General features: G+C 44.7%; 3 protein-coding genes across 3 annotated transcripts; 1 reads left to right on the top strand and 2 right to left on the bottom strand.

The window, feature by feature from the left end:
* The first annotated feature begins 1,603 nt into the window (after positions 1-1,603).
* On the top strand, positions 1,604-10,196 carry sh3yl1 (SH3 and SYLF domain containing 1). The gene is made up of 11 exons (XM_030086559.1): positions 1,604-1,712; positions 3,635-3,745; positions 4,069-4,182; positions 5,891-5,955; positions 6,035-6,147; positions 6,234-6,362; positions 6,443-6,587; positions 7,421-7,496; positions 7,567-7,653; positions 8,008-8,040; positions 8,748-10,196. Coding segments are annotated over exons 1-11 (1,083 nt in total). The 5' UTR covers positions 1,604-1,711; the 3' UTR covers positions 8,957-10,196.
* Positions 10,197-10,907: 711 nt separating this feature from the next.
* On the bottom strand, positions 10,908-18,908 carry LOC115383893 (solute carrier family 22 member 6). Its single transcript, XM_030086098.1, has 10 exons — positions 18,654-18,908; positions 13,908-13,999; positions 13,678-13,832; positions 12,544-12,712; positions 12,365-12,467; positions 12,137-12,282; positions 11,807-12,018; positions 11,450-11,558; positions 11,124-11,369; positions 10,908-11,027 (listed from the first exon to the last, which is right to left on the bottom strand). The coding sequence occupies exons 1-10, from the start codon at positions 18,906-18,908 to the stop codon at positions 10,937-10,939; spliced, it is 1,578 nt and encodes a 525-aa protein (XP_029941958.1). The 3' UTR covers positions 10,908-10,936.
* An 814-nt stretch (positions 18,909-19,722) lies between these two features.
* Positions 19,723-21,905, bottom strand: LOC115384251 (uncharacterized protein C1orf115-like). Its single transcript, XM_030086587.1, has 2 exons — positions 20,821-21,905; positions 19,723-19,962 (listed from the first exon to the last, which is right to left on the bottom strand). Exons 1-2 carry the CDS (start codon positions 21,022-21,024, stop codon positions 19,819-19,821), a joined length of 348 nt encoding a protein of 115 aa, XP_029942447.1. The 5' UTR covers positions 21,025-21,905; the 3' UTR covers positions 19,723-19,818.
* Between the last annotated feature and the right edge of the window lie 6 nt (positions 21,906-21,911).

Below are 21,911 nucleotides of genomic sequence, written 5' to 3'. Positions count from 1 at the left end.
ATTTTCCTTGCGGCTGGTTTGTCCTCCAGCGTAAAGCAGTGAATCTCGGGATGGATGTTTGTGTGAGTTCATCGGAGGTTTGGGAATCAAACCGCCACACTTTCACATGATATCACCGTCACAGACCACGCTTCCCACAGCCCACATGACTCGGTCTGCTCCGCTCTCCTATTTTTGCATCCTCCTCATCAGCTTCACTCGTGTCTTCGGCGGTTATTTTTGACAAAACATTTGGACGGAGCTCAAGGACATCAACAAGGGGCAACAATGTCAATGGAGACACACATTAGCCAATTCAAACTGTAACGCTGACAAAAATAGCTTATTTTTTGTTTGTTTTTAGCAGCAGAACACAAAGTATCTGAAATCTCTGAAATTTCCTTTTTTTTTTTTTCCCTCCACGAAGATGTTGGTCAGCAGACCGACTCAGAACAGCGTGAAAGGTTTTCTCAACACTATTAGTCTTATTTCCTCTGATTAAACTTTAAAAAGCTGGAAAAAGTATGATTTCTCACACCATTAAACATGTCATTTTTCAACGTCTCAAAAGAAAAAGAAAAAAACCCTTCATGAACTTAACTAGTAGAAATTTGTGTGTTTTACTCAGTAAAAGTTGCAGTTCTGCTGTTTTAACAACAACATCTGTACATGCTGTATGTCCTGGTTTGGAGGTCATGACCCGAGAGCAGGTACACGTCTGAACGGTGTTTTCGCTCCTCGGTCAGAACGGCGACGCATGGCGAGGCCGTGTCCTGTCGCTGGTCCACTCTTGGTGGAGCAACCTGCTGTTTTTAAACAGACCTAACAAATACCAACCGCACACTTTTGTGCATGCGCGCACATCACACACTAGATACAGCTGCTGTGCACAAACGCACGCGCACGCACAGTTTCACACAGACTTCAAACAAACACATTTAATCAGCGGTAACACGCAGAGACTGACCTACAAACACAACAGCTGAACTGAGCACTTATACACATGAACACAAACCGACTGAGACACGAAAACGAACAAAAACAAACAAAAGTACAACCCAAAAAAAAAATACTTACAGATAACCACACACAGACACACACACTTACAGCAAAACCAGCGGAAAGACATTAGAAAGACAAATGACTGCAGTCAGCCTGGTGTTTATCCAGCAGCTATTTCAAGAGTTGAGATGGAGGGAGAGATAAGAGAAAGAAACTGTGAGATAAACAGAGTGCAAAAACATTCAAACATTCTGGATTCATATCAATATTTAACTCTTTCATCTCCTCCAGGCGCCCCTTTTCCATTAAAAATGATCAATAAGAATAAAGTTTAAACTTAGATAAACCTACCAAAAATAAAACATGGGATGGGAATTAAAAGTTGAAAAAAAAAGAAAGGAAGAAAACATTTAAAATATTTTCTAAAATGATCATTTTCTTCTGATCATTATAAGAAGAAATAAAATTTATTTAAATATTTATGAAAATCGAACAGAGAAGAGAGAAGTTTCAGCCTGCACGTGCACGCGTATGAGCGCGTGTGACGTTCGGAGCTCACAGTGCCGGGAGCGCGCCCGGCGGAGCACGAGCCTGGTACGTCAACAGGTGCGTCAGGGGACAACTTCCGGTTTCCAGGTAGGGCGGAAGAGGCGACGACGAGGAAACGAGCCGACGGTGCGTCTGTTTGTTGAGCAAACAGCGAACGACAGAAAGAGGAAAACTCGGGAAAAGTAAGTGAACGCGCAGAGAGAGAGAGAGAAAGAGAGAGAGAGAGTTGAGTGTTTGTTTCTTTCCTCTGTTGAACTCAGACTTTGACTCAACTCCACTAAATAACGCCGGTCCTCTGCTCCACCTGTGTCCTGTCACTGTTTGACACCTGTACACTGTTACACCCCTCCTCTCTTACATTTTATCTAATTTATTCTGCATTATTATCTTTTTCAGACAGTTTTTACGTTTAAACCTTTTTAGGACATTCTCTGAGCGCACATTTTGTCTATTTTTCTCCAAACTTTTTAATGAGTACACTTGTTTCTAACAATTGTTGTATTTTGCTTTATTTTCAGTTCAAGCACTTGAATGAAATTGCCTGTTTTCTTTTAAATAATCATTCAAATCACATGTAATGTGTAACTTCTAAGCTTGTTTCCGTGATGGATGGCTACATGTCGTGTTCCATGAGTCCATTCCCATCCGACACTTCCTGTGTTGGGTCTCTGGCAGCTCCTCGACAGTAACAGCTGTCATTACCTGCTAATTTTCAGCCTCTGATTGAGTTTCAGCTACAAGGCCTGCTATTGGTTAATTAGTCAATTAGGGGTTAATTGGGGTGGGCCAGAAATAGATCTGTTGTTATGGTAACAGAGAGTAAATGAGTTCTTATTAGATCTCTGTGATGCCTTCACGATCAGGGATTCAGATGTGCCTCGCCACAGACACGCTCACTCTCCAAAGTCAAACCTTCTTCAAGTTGACGTCAAACGAATAGAAACTCTTGAAATAGCCGAGGAAACCTTCTTCTCAGTGCACACCTGTCGCTGTTTTCAGACTGACGTGGGACCAGTTCACTATCGGTTAAAGAAAAGAGGACCTGATTACAGAAAGTCAACCTGAGATACCAACAGGACTATTCTGGGTCTGACATACAGATGCACATTGTTCAGATGAGAACCTCCTGAAGCGCCAGAGCGAGCTCCCTTTGCTTTCCTGGAGCTAAAATAAACTACAAAACCTCCTTGTTGACTTCAAGTCTCTCCAAGCGCCCAGTGAAGACTTATTGTTCTGGCTTAGAAACGCTTCTATTTAAAGAGATTATGATTAAATTGTTTTTTTGTTTTTTTAATTTGGATGCACCGGAATAGGCTCCGCCCACTCCAGAGGGGGCGGAGCCTCAGTGGCAGCCAGATGAATGCTGTGGTGTGTGTGTCTGTGTGTCATGTGTCAGGAATGTGCTGCGGCAGCAGGAGGCATGTGGACAGACTGGTCACTGCTCTCACCACCGGCAACACCTGAAACCGGGATCAGACGCCAGATTGGTCTCAGTTTATCTTAAAAAAAAAACAAAGAGAAGAGAAATTGTGAAATCCTGAAACTGTTTTCATCCACGTCTAATTTGTACAAAGGGAGAAAAATAGATTTTCTGTTTATTTTTGTAACATTTTAATCACATCTTTTTAGAAACTAAGCCTCAGACAGTAGTAAGTGTCGGTTGATTTTCAGCTCTGTAAATGTCACCTTTAATTGCTTTGTGCGTCATTAAAGTAGGTAGTTTTGTGGTTTAGTATTTAATTGCTTTAATTGCCTCCTCATTGAGTTTTATTTCTCTTTGTGACACTGTTTTTTTTTGTGTGTGTGTGTGTGTGTCATTAAATTCATCCGGGATCACAGCGAGTGCGTGTCCCTTCGTGAATCAGACGCTAATAATGGCGACATTGACCGGTAGAGAAATCAAGCCGTTAATAACGGAGATTGAAGAGCTGCTTACGGACAGACCCTGAGTGTCAGAGCCGGGGACCGAACTGTCCCGCAGATGGAGATAAGATAGTTGAGGACAAGGCGTCCATTGACTGCTGAGGTTTCTGAACTCCGGATGAAGCTGCCATGCATCTGACCCTCAATGTATTGTGTGTGTGTGTGTGTGTGTGTGTTGCAGTGAGCAATCCAATCCCGTCTAACCTGAGGTCCGAGGCCAAGAAAGCCGCCAAGATCCTGAGAGAGTTCACTGAGATCTCTGCCAGGAATGGACCGGACAAGCTCATCCCCGGTGAGCAGCGCTGTCCGTACGAAGTTCAGAGGAGCTTATGGAGTCTCCGCTCGGAGACCACCAGGCTCCTCGCAGATCAACATAAACTTTCCTTCATAAAGGCGAGCAGAACGTCTGAACTTATCAGTCGAACGTCAAAGAACGACTTTCTTGTTCCATTTTTATGACCTTGTAAAAGACGAGAGGATAGTAAAACCCGCTGGTGGCCTTGTGAACCTTTAACGACAAACTGAATGTCATCGAGCGTCCTCGACCTTTTTTTCGAGGAGTGGATTTGACCCTCGGCTGAAGGACGGAACGCTTAACGCGTCTTGTGTTTGCAGCGCACGTCATCGCGAAGGCCGAAGGCCTGGCCATCATCTCCGTCATCAAGGCCGGCTTCATCATGACGGCCAGAGGAGGCAGCGGCATCGTCATCGCCAGGCTCGCCGACAGACGTAAGAGCTCGTCTCACAGAGTTCCGCTCGGAGTTGTTAAACAGTGAACATCCTGAACGTCGTCGGTACGTTCGATGAGGTTAGCTTGTTTTGGCTAGTTGGGGGTCATTTCGGATGCCCACGTTGTTTCCAGAGGCGCTTCAAGCAGCAAATACTTTGAATTTACTGGTTGTGGAAATAGAAAAAAAATTCCAAAGTGACGTTTGGCACTACTTCCTCGGTACACCCCGTCCATCCCCGAAGTTCTCGTTAAGTGTGGAGAAATCCGGAAAATTTCAGCCACATCTCCTGTTGTCTCGTCAGAGTTCATTATGTGTTGAAAATTAATGCCTTTTTTTTTTTTTCTCCCCCTCACAAGGCCCGCGGCGCTCCTCTCGTTGTTTTTGTGTTTTGATCATGTGTGTTACCGTGGCAACAGGAAGTCATCTGACACGTCAAGCGTTTGATGTTAGGGTTTTTTTTTTTTTTTTTTTTTTTTCCCTCGGTGTTGGGGGACATGGCGGCACTGCCACAGACTTTTCTGTCGCGGTGCCAGCGCCTGTGTCGGTCGGTCACATGGACGGAGCTCCTTCTCCCCGGGCGTTCTTCTTGGTTTTGTGGTTGTTGACGTCGGGGGAGCGGGTCGTGCCATCTGGAAACGCCGGCGCCAAAACGGGACCTTCTCGGGTCTTCGGCGGACTGATCAGCTTGAACCACGCCGATCGTGTGTGTGTGTGTGTGTGTGCGTTCAAGTTTGGGAACCTCAGGAAACGCGTTTGAGACGTCACTGTGGACTATCGCAGTGGACGACCGTCCTCAGGCGTCCCAGGCTCTTAAAAATGTCATTGATCTCAGATAAAACTTGGTACAGAGTCATGAGAAACTGGGAGACCGTGAGCACCGTCCCAGAAATAAAACCCTTACGTCCAAAGACCAGAACCAAACAAGAGGGAAGAAAAGAAAACGGACAATAAAACGGTAGTTGAGGTGAAACCAGTAGAGACAAAGAGACGAAGGTCCACATTAATTCCAAGATATATTCAGTAATTTAGATCAACTCGCTGTAACAACACCCTTTGACAGCCGTCTTTCTGGAGTCTTAGGTATGTTATCTTCCGGGTCTCATTTCGGCCACGTCGTTGTAACGCATTTAATTTCTGCTGCTAATAATATCTGCAAGAGTTATTTATTTTTTTTATCTTCCCTTGATACTTTCTGGCGTCAGACCTAAACCATGACCATATCCAGGTTAAATATTTCTTTTAGACACTCCCTGCCAAAATGTTCTTATTTTAGGGCAGGACTGAAATATACGAGCAGGATTTCCAGCGTCGGCGTTGGAATTCCTCCTGCATTTGTTTGGGTGTGTTGTGCTCACTATCAGAACCTCACGATTACCTTCCCGAAACTCCCTCCAGAGGTTGGAGTTCGACACCCGAAGTGCTTCAGTTCGTATTTATGTCTTCGTCTTGCCTCGTAGATCTCTTGAACGCCGCATATCAGCGTCAAGAGTTGAAACGCCCGCTATAATTCCTCCATTTGAGTTGAACTTCAACCCTGTTAGAGTTTCCTTTAACAGGCTCCTCGAAGCTGTGTGAGCTGAACAAGGTCGGTAGAGACACAGAGACTCCTGACAGGTTGACGGTGACTGGAACCCCATCAAAAGGTTCCTGTTCTTGTCAAAAACATATCATAAAAGTTGTAACGGCGCCGTGTTCGTCTTCCTCAGGATGGTCAGCGCCGTCGGCAATTGGGATCGCCGGGCTCGGTGGCGGTTTTGAGATCGGAGTGGAGGTGAGCGCCCGTCCCGCTTCGGGTTGCCCCCCTCGCCAGGGTTCTGGTCTTTGATGGAGGCGTACCGTGCGTCCCTCAGGTGTCGGACCTGGTGATCATCCTGAACCAGCGGCGCGCCATCGAGGCCTTCACCAAGGGCGGGAACCTGACCTTCGGAGGGAACTGCACCGTCGCCGTGGGACCGGTGGGCCGGTGAGCTCCCGGCGGAGGCTCGACCTCAGTCAGGCGTTCCGTGACGGAACATCGCGGCGCTAACCGACTTCCTCTGTGTTGGTGAGGAATGTGGAGGCCGACGTGGCGCTGCGCAGCACCGCCGCCGTCTTCACCTACTGCCGCTCCAAGGGGCTGTTCGCCGGGATCTCGCTGGAGGGATCCTACCTGATCGAGAGGAAGGAAACCAACCGCAAGTACGCCGCTCTGCCGGTCCGTCTGCGCCCCGTCTTCCCCTCGCCGCCGCTCTGCTTCAGGCCCCCCGTCTCCCTTCCAGGTTCTACCTCCGCGACATCCGGGCGTCCGCCATCCTGAACGGGGACGTGGAGCCGCCGTCGGAGTGCTCCGACCTGTACCACATCCTGGACGTTTACACCGAGGCCTACTCCTCCGACTGGCACAGCAAGAACCCCACAGTCAAGGTCTGGCTTTCTGCACCTTTTCAGTCTCGCTCTGTTTTTCGGTTTTGGTTTTTATCTTGATGGATGTTTTGTGATGCTTGTCAATAAGAATCTATTTTCATCTGCATGAATTTCTTATTTGATCTTATCCCACATGTACTGAACATTTTGTGCTTTCTTTGTTAATCTTTCCTTTTTTTTTTTTTTGCTGTTATCCTTTTTTTTTGACACATTCATTTTAGTTTTGTATCTATACTCTCCATTTGTTTTCATAAACTTTTCTTTATTCTTAATTACTAGGCATCTTTGTCTGAGGTTTTTGTATCGTTCCTATTTTTGAAGTCATTTTTCATTTATATTCAGCCATTTGTGAACTATCTTCTGTCCTTGCAGTAATTTTCAGTCTTTTCGTTTTTTCTTTTTAATTTCCTCAGCTATTTTGCATCCATGTTTGCACTCTTTTGGAATTTTTTTTTTTCCCCTGTTATTTTTCATCGGGGATTTTTTTTTTTTAATTATATCCCTTCAGTTTCATACTTTTATTTATTATTGTTTGTAGCATTTGGCATCCTTACTCAGATATTTTGCATCTTTTGGTGTCTGTTTATACCCGTTTTTGGTGATTTTGCATCCCGTTGTGTTGCAGACGACGTATCATTTGGGATTTATCCTGCTATTTGATATTTTTCTAGACACTGATCGTCTCGTTTTCATTTTTCTTCATCTTTATTCAGTTGTTTTTCAGTTTTTTTGTGGTTTAACTTGAGGTTGTTTACCAGAAGATCTCATTGTTCGCTGTGATTTTGTGCAGGTAACTAAACGAGGTGTGTGTGTGTGTGTGTGTGTGTCTCCAGTCTCTTCCTCCAACCAGACCAGCTACACCTCAGCAAAACAGAGCGCCACCTAGCTTCCAGCCAGCAGGCAACGCCGGTAAACCACCAAAACACACTGTCTGTTCGTTGTTTTTTTTGTTTTTGAGTTTTCGTTTGTTGTGTTGCAGGAGGAGCAACAGCGCCAACCGGAGGAGGAGGAGGGAGGAAAAATGTTTTGTACCCGAGTATCTCCATCTATAAGTCTGAAACCTCAGGTGACTTTCTTCTTCTTCTTCTTCTTCACTCTGAAAACAGCCTTCCACAGAGACAAGTAGTGTGTGTGCACGTGTGTGTGCACGTTGGTGGGTTATTAACCCGCAGCCTTGGCACAGCAGCTGGTATCAACACATTAACAACCCTGTTAATGATTACAGTGTGTGACTGCATGAGGGGAGAATCAGTGTGACGTTCAGTGGTTTGTGAGCTGTGAGGCTGCGGCGCCCTCTGCTGTTCACATCTCTTCACTGCAACGTGTCAAACAAGCCGAAATATTAACTTGACTGAAGACATTTTTGAGTTCTAAAAACTACAAAATAATGTGCATGAATGCCTTTTTCTCTCTGTTTCAGATAACTATGCTGCTAAAAATCCACAAAACTTTGGTGAGTTTAGTTTCATGTGGCATTTGTCACAATTTATGTCAGTAATTCTGAAATGCTTTTGAGGTTTAGTTTATTCAAGTTTTTTTTTTTTTTTTTTTTTACTGTATTTTTCCCTTTAAATCTCAGTGGTACATTTTTAATGTGACCTTTAATAGAAAACAGTTATGTGTGTTCATATTTTTTCATTTAAAATATTTGTTTTGTTGTTTGTTGTATAATTATTTGAGCAACAATTTAAAATAACAGAATAAAATATTCAGTGTGAAACTCGAGCATTTCATCAAATACCATACTGTAAAATATTTCGTTTGATTATTATGCCATTTTTTTTCCCGATATTGTTGAAAAACAAAGCAAATTTTGAGCCTATCAGTACAAATATATTTTCAACCTGTAAATTTTACAAAAAAACACAGATTCTTGTAATTTATTTGTGCGTAGTTGTACAGCTATATTCACTAATTTTACTTTAAAAATATAATAATTTCCATGTGAAATGCTCTTAAATCAAAAACAGAATTTTGTTGACATGAGTTAAAATACCACTAAATTTCAAAATAAAATGTAGAATTTTGTGGATTTTATTTTATGAAGTACAGAAAACTAAATGCGATGACTAATTCCTCAAAATTACAAATATATAAAATTTTGGTGAAACATGTTCAATTGCATGAAATTTTAGGGGCATTGTTCCGTTTCCCCTGCAGGTGGAGCTTCCTCAGTGGGCGGGGCCAGTGGGGGCTTGGTTGTCACGGCGACCCATCCATTCACGGGGCAGCAGCCCGGCGACCTGAGCTTCGTGCCGGGCGACCGGATCACCGTCACCACCAAGACGGACTCGCAGTACGACTGGTGGGAGGGGCGGCTGGAGGACGGGCGCACCGGCATCTTCCCCGCCAACTTCGTCTCCTACTGACTCCGCCCCCTGTCCCCCGGAGGGGGAACTGCAGCCGAAGAGCAAACACTCCGCAGGTTTTTCCACACAAAACCAGTCTTTTTAGGGCTTTTAAAAGTTTCATTCAGTCAGATTTTTGGATCATTTTACACTTCAAACTTCGTCCCGCTGCTCGTCGCTGTTAATTAGAATCAGTTATCCTTGGTGACCAGTGGTCACAACTAATCAGAGCCCGCTATTGGTCATGAGCAGTTTGAACAACTGATTAGTCGTGGTTACAACAGATACTTACTTAGTGGTGACTTTTGCTGCTCATTACTTTTTAGTTTCGCCACTACGAGTTCACACAGAGTGTGACCGGTCAGTGCTGTCCACACTTTCACCATTTACTTCCTGTGGCCTTCACCTGTAACCACTCATCACTGGTTAATAATAGTAGTTGATACACGATTGATTGGTGTTGGTTACTAGTGTTCACTACCAAGTAGTGCTTGTTTACAGGTAGCTGGTTTGTACTGGTTACTTAAAGCTGCGACGAGTCTACCTGCAGGCAGTACGAGTGTTTTCTGATCAACTTCCACGAGAAAGTGTCTGGATTTGTTACAGGTTTCATTGCAACTCTGAATCATCTCTATTGAACCGATCGCCGTTTGCGCTGACACTCGTTTTAGTTTCTGCTGATCTGCACAGACTCACTCTCCAAAAAGAATCACTTAAAACAAAACAAGAGTCGCTTTCAAATGTAATTTCTGTTGATGAAGATGTGCAGGTTGAGCAGAGATGAGCGTTTTCTTTTCTATGTAACTCACCGGTTAAAAGTCTGTAGATTTAAGGGGGGAAAAAAAAAAGAAGAAAAACAAACAAAAAAAAAAACAACTTGGACTTTTAGGTTTCCTGTTCTGTTGAAGGTTTATTGGGAATATTCTAATCTTGGGGCTGGTGATGGAGCCGGAGAGCAATGAACACATTTTCCCTCCTGAAACGAGCTGAAGTTGCACTTTCTGAGTGAGTTGAAGGACGTTTGATGGATGGACTCACTTGAATACCAGCAGAAATGTTTATTTTTTTTCATTCTTTGTTTCTCAGTATTCAGAGCTTCTGTTACAGTTATCCTTCAGATTATCTTTTTCAATCAGTTTGTGTGTATTGATCATTATTTTTTAAATCGCTTTGCCATCTTTATTTTTTTTTTTTTTAAATAATTTAGTCATGTTTTGGGGAACTGTATGCAAGATTGAAATAAATTAAATGTAAAAGTGGATGATTTGTTTTAGTGCTGATTTTAGAGATCTTGTTCTGTGTATATTCAATCCACATCTTCATCTGTATTTATTCTTCCAAATTATGAACAAATAGTGATTTCTACAATTCAGATCGGACAGTTTTACCCCCCCAAAAAACCTCTGACGCTTTGTGTTATTTCCACAGAATCTGGAACATAATATTGGATTTAGCAGCATTTTGAAGTCAAAAGCAATTTAATATTTATTTTTATGTTTCCTGTTTGTTCTTGGGAGTACAAACAAAAATACATTTTTAAATTCTATTTCTTTAAAATGAAGAAAAAAACAAAATTTGGTTTCTTTCCAATGAAATTTGAAGCATACTTAGATAATATTGCACATAAGTTAAAATATTTGAAAGCTTGTTATAGTTTTTCTATTTTTTTATTAGAATATTTTACAGAAATGAGTAGTTTGCTAATTGGAGTCTAAAGTGGATCTTATTTCTTGAAAATACAGACTCTGATTAAAAATAGATTGAAATTTTCATCCCCAATAGTTGACAGTTCCAAATACTTTTATTTTTTGTTGACCATATCCTGCAGTACCGCTCTCTGCCCGCAGAGGGCTTACTTAAATGTATGACTACTTCTGAGTAAATGTTGGCCAGGAAGAATAAAGACAGATTAAAGCTGACTTTATTTCAACATTTAAGAAAAAAATAAAACAAATATAAACAATAAAACAACAGTAAATACAGTACAAATAATGTTTCAGTTCAGATAAGTCCCGTTTGAGTGTCCGGCGTTTGCTTGTCATCTTTCTGCGTTTTCTTGCTCTCGGCGCTCATCAGCTTGCTAAAAAAACATCTGTTGATAAACAAGAACATTATTTGTCATTAATGTTGAATTAATAATAATAAACAAAAAAAAAAACTTATGTAAAATGTTAGTTGTCAATCTCACCCTGTCCTCCAGAGGGCGCGCATGCTCAGTAGGCGGGGCTGCCGGTCACAGTCCTCCACGGAGTCGGGAAGTGGGATGTGGCTGGTCTCGGGCAGCAGCAGGCACAGAGCGCAGCCTATGATTGGTCCGCTGCTGTACGCCACCATGGCGGCCAATGAGATCGCTCCTCCGGGACTCGGAGGCACGAGGGTGTTGACGAGGCAGCCGAGCCGGAAGCAGAGGTTGACCAGCGAGATGCAGCGCTGCCTGAGGAACAAACGCCAAGTCATTGCACGGTTGTGTTCTCCGATGGTGCGTGAATCGTTGTTGTTGTTGTTGTTGTTTACCTGACCACAGTGGGGAACAGCTCAATGCAGTACAGTGTGGAGATGAAGGTGGCGGCGAGGATACACAGTTTTCCCAGCAGAGCTGAAGTCATCACCAGCACTGGCGCCACTGCACCGACACACACACACACACACACACACACACACACAATCTATAAAAGCCTATCATCATCATGACAAGCCGTCACCAGGATCAGCTCTCGTCACCGTTTCTGGTTTACACCAGTCTGGATTAATTATTATTAGTCATTTACAATCTGCACAAGGCTGCACTGGTTACTAATCATTTACAGTCTGCGCCAGGCTGTATTAATTATCCACCGGTCTGCTCTGAAGCGCTGGACGTCCTCGGCTCACCGTCGCATCTGGACAGCAGCAGCGACACGAAGCAGGCGGCGCCGCTCAGCAGCAGGGCGAGCATGCTGATTGGCCGGCGCCCCAGGCCGATCAGCGGCACCAGCAGGCAGGGAGCTTCCGAGAGGCCGGAGAAGAACTGGGCGGAGTAGACGCCGACGCCGAACGAGCCGATGTTCATGCAGATCCCGAAGTACGTCAGAGCGGATGCGGCGCTGCAGAGAACGAAAAAAAAGATGGGAAAAAAATATGCGATGCAGTGAAAACGGACACGTTTCTGTAAATGTGTGTCATCGTGGGGATGATTTAGACGTGGTGTGAAGGTGTGTGTACCTCAGATAGCTCATGATAAACAGCCGCAGCAGCACAGTGGGGTGTCTCAGGTGTGCGATGTCACAGGGGGCGTGGCCTCCTGCAGGTGTCTCCGCCTTCTGCGCCTCGGCGGCTTTCTGCAGGTCCGACCAGGCCGAGTCCAGCAGCTGCACACAGACGCGCACACACCGTGCGGTCACGGCGCTGCGCAGGTTTGTTTACAGTAACACACCTGTTCGTGTTGTTTACCAGGTCGACACATTGTTTATCTGCCGGGCTGTTGCTACGGTAACCATCCAACACGTCCATCTTCCTCTTCAGCAGCAGCCAGCTGGGAGACTCTGGGATGGCGCTGCGGGGAGACAAACACGTCAACACCTCCTGAAGGGGGGGGAGGGCGGAGCAGGTGGGCAGGGGCGGAGTCGTACAGGTAGAGGGGCAGGCACACCAGCTGAGGCACCGCCATCGCCAGGTGCAGGCGCGTCCAGGTGGGGCTGAGCCAGGCCAGCGGGGCTCCGCCCATCGTCCCCAGGCTGAAGCAGAAGGGCAGGAAGGCGGGCGGCCACAGGCGAGCCGAGGGAGACGTCCACTCCACGGCTGCAACACAGCGCAGGTCACCTGATCACCTCGACCAATCAGTGGGCGGTGGCGGCAGGGCGTCGCATCATCGGGTGAGATTCAGAACTGCTGCTGTTAATTTTGTTAAATGTTAATTTGCTGATGTGATTTAGTCTTTCACTGTGTGTCTTTGTGGGGCGATTGTGTGGATGTGTCTGGTTTTCTGTGTTCATATCTATTGTTAAAACTGCAGTCCTCATTTTTTGTGTGTATCTGTGAGGTATTTAAGTCAATTTTTGCATGTTTGTGGTGTTTTTCTGTCTCTTTGCCTGTGTTGTTTATCTTTCTGTGTGTCTGGTGGTACTTCGTTTCACTGTATCTGTTCTGAAGCTCATTTGTTGTCTTAATTCAGCTAAGATTTACTATGTTATTGTAGTAATATTGAGCATTTTTTTTGTCTCTTATTTGTTTTTATCCAGGTTTTTCTATTTACTTTGTGTCTCTTTGTTTAGTTTGTGGTGGTTTATCTGCGTGAGCCGTTTGTTTTTACAGCTGCTCTGTTTATTATTCCATATGTACACAGTCAGAAAAAAGAAGCCCTGATATGTGTGAGGTTGTGCCTCACGTGTTTCGTGCCTTATGTCGAAAACTCCAGCTGAACTTTGTGTTCAGACGCAAGGGGAAAAAAACACAAATGTTCGGAGTGTCTGCACAGAGCTTAGTGGGGTCAGAGGTCAGCACGCTGCTGGAGTCCATCCTGAGTCATTATCATCAGTCTGCTGGCTCAGATTATGTCTAATCAAAGTCAGCATGCGGCCACTCGGTTTGCAGAGGTCAGCCACTAAATCCAAAAACAACCGACTGAGAAGCTTCTCTTTTGTAAAAAGTTTCTCAAAATGTTTCGGGTCTTTCTGTAACTTAGAGAAGCTGGGATGGATTCACGTTCTGCTCTTCACATTGGACCGACCGACTGAAGTGACCGGTGTGTGTGTGTGTTCTCTTACCCAGACTGAAGGCGCAGATGTTGATGCAGCAGCAGCAGACGCCCGTCACGCAGCGCACCGCCAGGAAGACGAGCAGCTGAGGGAGGACGGCGGGCACCAGGGCGCACACGGCGTGCACGCACACGCACACCAGCAGCACCGGGCGCTTCCCGTACCTGCAGACAAGGTATCGGTGTGACATCGCCACAACAACAACAACAACAACAGCAGCCGAGGTGTGTTTGTGTTACCTGTCTGAGATAGCTCCGCCCACCAGAGATCCCAGCAGCAGACCCACTGAGAAGAGAGTCTGGCCGTAACGCAACAAGTCCGTCCAGCCACACTGTCCGGAGAAGAGAGGAAAAGCAAGAGAAATGGATGCTGGTTGGATAAAGTTTTTTTTTTTTCCCCCCAGAAAAAACTCAAAAATAACTCGCACAACCACGGTGTTAACGTAACAAACTGACCACGTAAAATGAACTGTGAGGGAGTTTCTGCAGTGGCTGGGTTAAACCAAAGAGACGAGGGGAAACAAGCAATAACCCAACCAAGCGCCAACCTCCGGTGGTGAAAAAAAAAAAAAAAGGAAATCATTGTTGGCAAACCGTGTGAACCTCACCAGACTCCCATTATCATATCAGTCACCTGTTGATTTAATTTTTTTTTTATATGTGAAATGATGGTAAAAGCCAACCATGCCCAGAGATAATCATAACTCGTGGTTTGTCTGTGGTAAAGGACAAGATTCAGTGGCCTGGATCTTATCAACCTGTGGTTTTATTGCCCCGTTCCTGATAACGTGGCCCAGGTATTTTGCCTCTTTGGCAGCAAAATAGCACTTTGAAGGGTTGACGGTCAGCCAAACAGCCCGGGGACGATTAGAGACAGCTTTCAGATGTTCCAAGTGTAAATGAGTGAAGACGCACAGAGTCCACGAGTCTGTGAAATGTAGCTGGGGCTCCATGCATGCCAAATGGCGTCACCGTGAACTGAAACGGCCCCCATGGCTCCTGAAAGCAGTCAATTGAATGGATCGTCCAGTGAGTGGAACCTGCCAGAATCCTTGCAAAGATCTGTGGTGATCTGTGGTCAAGTATTTGCTTTCCCCAAATGCTCCAGAAGATCACCGTTTCTTGGAGCAGAGCATGAATCAAACAGGGAATCTGCATTCAAATACCTGAAACTGTCTTTCTTCGGTGGTTACACCATTCACTTTTGGAAGTCTGGATGATCCCAGGGACAGCATCAGGTCAGTCTCCTTTCTCAAGGAGGCTAGCAGACGTTCCAGAATCCAACCAAGCTGTCTAACAGATGTGCCTTCCTTCACAACAACGTCACGCTCCGCCACATCTGTTCTCTCAGGGTTCTCCTAAAACACCTTCGAGTGACGCATTTCTCTCACCTGCTGCTGTTTGTCTTCAGTACCATCCCTAATGAGCAACACTTGCTTCCTTTCAGGTCGCTGCACCCACTCCTTCAGGAGATTTGTGGAGCACCTCACTTGACCGTGACAGTCCTGGAGTTGGTAGCTGGCTGTAGTTGGACCAAGTTTCTTCATAATTTCAGATGGTTCTTGCCACATTGCCAGAAGCTTATGATCGTCACTGGGTAGGAGCAAGAGCACTCTCTGTCCTGGGTTGAAGGATCTCTGCCAGACTGACTGACCGTACCAGATCTCTGCTTTTGTTGGGCCTCCGCCATGTGTGACTGGGCAAGTCCATTCATCTTCTGCCATCGCTCTCTCCTCTGGACAACATAAGGTTGTTATCGTTTCCCTTGCGCTGGTCGCCCTCTCAAATCTCTCTTGGCAATGAAAGCGGTCCCCGGACTTCACGCCCATGTAACAGTTCAAGTGGGGAGAGGTCAGCAGAGGCTTGGGGTTAAAGGTATGGCAGCCACTGATCCCACTGATGAACTTCTGAAGCGTTGCTTCAGGGTCTGGTTGAAACGCTCCATCAGGTGGTCAGTTTGAGGATGGTACGGCGTCGTCCTCAGACTCCTTATGCCCAGTAGCTTGGACTCCTGTTTCAGTAGAGTGGACATGAAATTAGTTCCCTGATCAGTTAGTAATTCAAAAGAGGAAGCCCACCTTCTCCGAAAACTGCTCCGGACAAAAAGCTACGGATTTGGCTTTTACGGACTTGAGTGGAAAGACTTATGGTTATTTTGTCGCATAATCAGTTATAACCAGCATGTATCAGCCTTACTCCCTTAAACTGGTCCCATAATGTCCGTATCCAGTCACTCAAATGGGATTCCAGTGACTGGCAGTGGCTGGAGTGGAGCCTTGAAAGGCACTGAGGGCAACTTTTACTATTCTGAGTGACATCCTTGTGCAGTGAAAATGTTGTTTGGTGCGTGCTGTGGTTTTGTGCTCGCCTTTGGATTGTTTTACCTTTTGGTTGGATCCACTCCCTGTTTATTTCCTCGAGCCTTACATACAGGTGTTTCATCAGGATTCATTTCTCGGGAGCAGAACCTCTGCCTGCTGGTTTCAGGATTACTGTCGTACTTGGAGAAAATAGCTGATTTTACTAGTTGACAATCGAGAGAGTCATCAAAGTCCATGTATAAATAAATAAATATATATATATATATATATATGTGTATATAAATATATATATATATATATATATATATACATATATATATATATACATATATATATATCTCAGTGGGATTAAGTGGAAAAGCCTGATCTGTATTCTGCCACAGGCAGGCCACAGCAATGTTTTCAGATGTTGTCAAAAAGTGTCCAATGTCATCATCATCAGTTAATTTTTACCAATCTAGGCTCATAGTGCGAGTGAGACTGGCCAGCTGGAATGACAGTCAGCTTTCTGGTATCAGCTTGGCTGTAAGACAGATGTGTTGTCGATGTTTGACCTTCTGAACCTTGAGGGAGGGATTCTACAACCACCGGATCTGGCACTACAGATATGGTTCTGACTGCAGGAGCTGACACTGATGCTGAAGCTCTTTAAAACGATATTCCTGTTTTGCGGTTACTTCCTTTTGTTTGACCTCACAAGCCTCCTGTTTCTCTATGTGAGCCCGTAGGATGTCCTCCTGGTTTCCTTCCACTTCTTCCTCCGCGATTCATTCGCTGTTATGCTAGGTGGACATTGACGAGAGAAGAAGAAAAAAAAAAAACCCTTTCCTCCACTGGATGATCGCACCTCCAACACCATTTGTTAGAGACCGAGCCGACCGGCAAAGAGGAAAAAACAGAAGTTTGTTGGAAAAATATTCCTTTTTTTTTATTGTTTTATTTGTGGCCTTTGGCATAAAGAGTCTCTGGTCCTTTGCCACACCTTTTGCCACTCCAGGATGGAACCTCCCACCGGCAGGGAAAGTCATAAGCTAGCATAATTAAAACAAACAGAAAATGTAATTAAAGTTGTCTTTCAGTGTGTAAATGTTTGCACTCCATTTAAATAGTGAAAGACCAAGAAAATAGATTAATTCTAAAGCAAATAACTTGTGTGGTGTGATGTGAAATGTCTGGGGTGGGGCTGTCTGTTACTTAACAAGTCAGCCTGAGTGTGAATGGCTTCACCCTCAGGCTTAATGTGTAGCCTTAGCCATCACACACACACACACACACACACACACCAGTCAGTGAGTACACAGATGTACAACATTCTAGCACACAGCATATTTTATAATCCCCTTCCAGGGGTATGCAGTAAGTTTGACCACCTCCACCTCCTTTTTGCTTGAAGAGGCTGTTAACAGCTACAGAGATAAACCCCCAGAAATACAGACATACCTTACATAGCTTAAAAAAAGAGGAAGCAAGGAACAGGAGAACCATATTCCCAACATCATTGAGCTTAATAAGGACCATAAATTAAAAAAAGGATTAAAAATAACAGTGATGATAATAGAATAAATTGATATGTGAGAGGAATGAACAAAAACAGGGTATAGCTAGCAATGTCAGTGGTGGTTGATATTTATCTGTTTCTGTAGCTAAATGAACCCAATTTTCTCCATTGTTTTCCTCTTGGCCTTTTGTAGTCTTCTGCCACATCTTATTAACTCTCTGGAGTATGCAACTGCTTAAAAATGTTGACAAAGAGGGCCGTGGTGGTGTACTTTAAATGAATTTTGCACAATTGGTCATATTTTTGTGTGAAACTCAAAAGATGTCTCCTGAGTTAAAGTTGTGTCGTCCTTCAAAAACTGATCATAAATTTTTAATTTTCCATGAAATTATAACTTCTTGGGGGAATCTATCAAAACTGTTTCATACATTTAGGGGGAACCTTGAGGTAAAAAGTTGTTTTGTAAGTGATGATGAGTCACTGAAAATTGAAAATGTCAGCATTTTCATCAGAAATATACTTGGTTACCTGTAATTCTGATATAAAGATCACATGCAATCATTTCATTAGTTTTTTTTCTGTAAAAACATCTTAATTTTTTTGGATTGAGTTTAGCATTTTTTTCCTTTGCTTTCAAAACCTCATGTTAGATCTGTTCACACGCATTTCTTTTAACACATTAGTTGTTGTTTTAAACCTCACACCAAACTATGCCCAGACGAGCACGTGAAGCATGTTTTACATAACAGATTAATTATTGACTAAAATGGAAGAAATCAACAACAGGGACCAAGTTGTATTACTTATGGAGTCACTAAATTCTCCCCTGAACTGAATGGAGATCGTGGCAGACACATGCACTCTAAGTTTGTCTTTCACTGGAAGAAAACTGAGCCTGTCGCATCTTTCTGGTATTATATTAACGCCATGTTAATGAGAAACCTGTCTGTTAAAATAGCCCTCATTTCACCCTTTATCCTGCTCTGTGACAGAAAACTACAAAAAATATATATATACATAAAGCTAAAATGTACACAAATCATCAAATATTTTATTGGATGCAGTAATTTAGAACCAATTCTCTATATCAATAAATATGGAAAGTCTAATAACTGTGATTATTATTTCTACATATTGTTTATTAATTACCAACATTCCGTCACTCACGTTTTGGTTCCCGCCCTCCGACCTCCACCAATCAGCGTCGTCCTCCGAAACTTCCTCGGCCTCTGATTGGTTCCCCGCCGCGGCGGAACCGGTGCCGTTGTCATGGCGACACGTCTCGGCGGTGACCGCGGCCGCGAAGACGTCGAGGAAGAAGAGGAAGGGGGTGAAGAAGAAGATGAGGGAGAGGCGGCAGTAGACGGAGAGCTGCAGCGGGGACACGGAGGCCGGTCTGAGGTCCGGGGCGAGCCGCTTCATCCTGGCTCCAGGTCCGAGACGTGCAGCTCCGGCGAGGGAAGAGATGTCGCTCCTCGTGCTGTTTTTGTTGATATGAGAAGCGAACAGCTGCAACTGTCAGCGGGGGGATCATTTACCAACATCCAGAAACAACTTCGACCTGTTTCTCCGCCTTTCACTCCTCTTTAGGGCCTGAAGGAGGGGACTGGCCCGGCGCCGGGGCCACAGCGGCCCCTGCTGGTCAGAGGAGGCATGGCCGCACACCTGAGAGTGGAGTGAAGGACAGAAGACTGGCCTCTGAGCAAGGCAGGACGGAAGACAGGAAAGACTAAGGGGACAAAATAAAGGAAATGACGTAAAGATACTGAGAGACTGAAGGGGTGGAAGTAAATGTGAAGAACGGAGAAATAGAGGACATTAAAAAAAATGGAATGGTCATAGAAGGAGTCCAGATAAGTAAAGGAACAAAGTGGGTCGGCAAGAACAGAAGTAAGGAGGAAAGCAGAGGGTGAGAACGGACAGAAAAAAGCGAGTGACGAGGAAAAGTTAAAATAAAATGACAAAAACATGGAAACATTGAAGAGGCAGAAGAGCCTAGGAGGTTAGAGAAGTGGCCTTCTAAGTTTGAATCTCACAGCAGGCAGAGCGCTGCTGTGGCTCCCCGATCGTGACCTTTGACCCCGCTGCTCCCTGTACTGCAGTGTTGGCTATGAATAGGACGGGTTTCATGTAAAGAAGCCATTTCCTGAAGGGGATCAACGAAGAATGCAGGAAATGAAAGAGAGACATGGCGTTTTTGTCACATTTATTTGATGAACCCAGTCAACACTTTCTCACTTTTACAAACACGCTGAAGAAAAATGTACAAACTCTACGTAAACACAAAATTCTGGAAGTGTCCGGAGGCTTTGCTCGGTCTTGCGGTGTCCCATCATGCCTTGCTGCTGCCGCCGTGAGGCCAGACCCCCGTGAACGCCGTGGCGACGGCGGAAGGCGGCGCGGCGTAAACGCTGGTCATGCTCTGCAGGCCGGCCAGCAGGCAGCGCCAGCTGAAGCGCAGCGCCTTGCCCACATTCTGCAGCACAGAGGAAGAGCACCACCATCATCATCATCACCATCATTGTTGATCAGCAAACACAGTTGGTTTCTGCTCAGCAGTGAAAGAAAGTTTTGTTTATCAGAGTTCATTAGACGACAACGTGAGGGTTCGAAGGTCAAACTCCGGCAGCAGAGTCAATGTTTGACAACAGGAACTCCACTCATCAACACAAACCTTCGCCTCATGTCACCTCGTCTGTTTATCCGCTAAACATTCTGCCCGGAAGTTTGGATTTTCATTTTGAAGTTTGTGGATAATTCACACGATATGGCCGCTGTTCGTTCTCAAAATAATTCATTTTTCAAACATACTTCAGTGAATCAGTGTCAATCATTGGAAATTTACCTTCTTATATATATTTTTTTGTATTTTAATAAATGCAGTAATGCTTTTTTTTTCTTTAAGATTGGGAAATATATTTGGAGAACACAAAGACATGCAAATATGCTCTAAATGTGGGATTTAGAATATATTTGTGCACATTCCATACTTAAACTTTTGTTGTAGGGACTTTTTTAATTAAATTTGAATAACCTCAGGCGTTTAAATGAATCATTTGTGTCAATACAAAATACATTTTGATTTTTTAAAAATTATTTATTGTGTATTTAATCTTTATCAATCAGTTTAAATAATTACATTTTATTTGTGTTTTTATTTTATTTAGCTGTTGGAATTTTTTGCCATTCATGTTTTTGCACTATCGTCACAGAAAACGCAAAAAAGAAATTGGTTTATTCGGAGGAATATTCCATTTGACTGAAGCTACTTCAGCATCAGCTGGACGAGTGAAGGCGCTGCAGGAGTTTAGCGTCTGCAGAGGAATCCTCCTACCTTCCGGTACTTCTTGTATTTCTTCTTCTTCCTCTCCTTCTTCTCCTCCTTCCTCCTCTTCCTGTCCTCTGCCGTCTCCTCCTCCACCTCCTCGATCAGAGGCTCGTATTTGTCCGGCAGCACGGCGAAATAGACTTCTTTGGAGGTTTTCGGTGGTCTGGAGTCTGCAGACGGAGCTCTCCCCTCCTGGTCTGGCGCTCCCATCCCCTCGCTGCTCCTCGTCTGGCTTCCTCCTCTTTTCTTTCAGGCGGTGGGACCTTTGGAGCGAGGAGGAGTCCAACTTTATTAGAGCCTGGAGCTCTCAGGAAACTCTGAGCTCGACATGGAGCAGAGTAAAGCAGGATTAGAGGAGGAATGTTGGAGTTTTTTAGTTCTGACTTACCTGGAATTTGAGGAGGAGCGGCTGGCTTTCGATTCCCCGCTGTTTGTTTTATAGAATAAACACTGAAGTTTCCCAGAGTCAACACCAAGAACAAGAAAAATAGGCCTCAGCCCCCCCTCCAAGCAACTGCTAACACGGCGTCAACTCTGTCTGAACTTGACGCAGAGCTGAGGTGATCCTCCTGATGACAGTTCGTCCCTGGAGATGAGTTGAGTCGAAGCCTGTGTGTTCTCACGCCTCCCCGGTCCACCTGCTGCCATGACTGGAAACAAACCCGTCTGCAGCTCCAGCTGATCGCTCATGACATGTCTGGGACAGATCTGACCAGTCTTTAACTGGAAACCCCGCCTTGTCAGTGTTAAGATTGTCTCTGATTTTCAACGTCTTTCGGATCCGTTCGAGAAACGTTCATCTGTTTCAGAACTGAGCTCGGATCCCAACCGAACAGAAACGTGTGGACTTGTGTTGGTCTCTCACTCTTGGCCCAGATGTTGAGAATCCTGATGCCTTTTGCGTAAGAGACTTACATGTTATTGGCTGGAAGATCAGGAGTCAGACAGAGAACCTGAGGCACCTCGTGTTTACCTTTCCTCTCTCTGCTGTCTTTAAGTCGGGCAGTAATAAGAGGAGCTCTGTTCGGCATAAGGACCCCGAGGCAGAAAACATGGAGAGACTGAGAGGATTACTCAGGAAAAACAATAACACGCAT

Source organism: Salarias fasciatus, assembly GCF_902148845.1.
Source record: "Salarias fasciatus chromosome 23 unlocalized genomic scaffold, fSalaFa1.1 super_scaffold_20, whole genome shotgun sequence".
Lineage (NCBI taxonomy): Eukaryota > Metazoa > Chordata > Actinopteri > Blenniiformes > Blenniidae > Salarias > Salarias fasciatus.
Note: the sequence above shows the minus strand (reverse complement) of the source record. Positions and strands in the feature narration are given on the sequence as shown.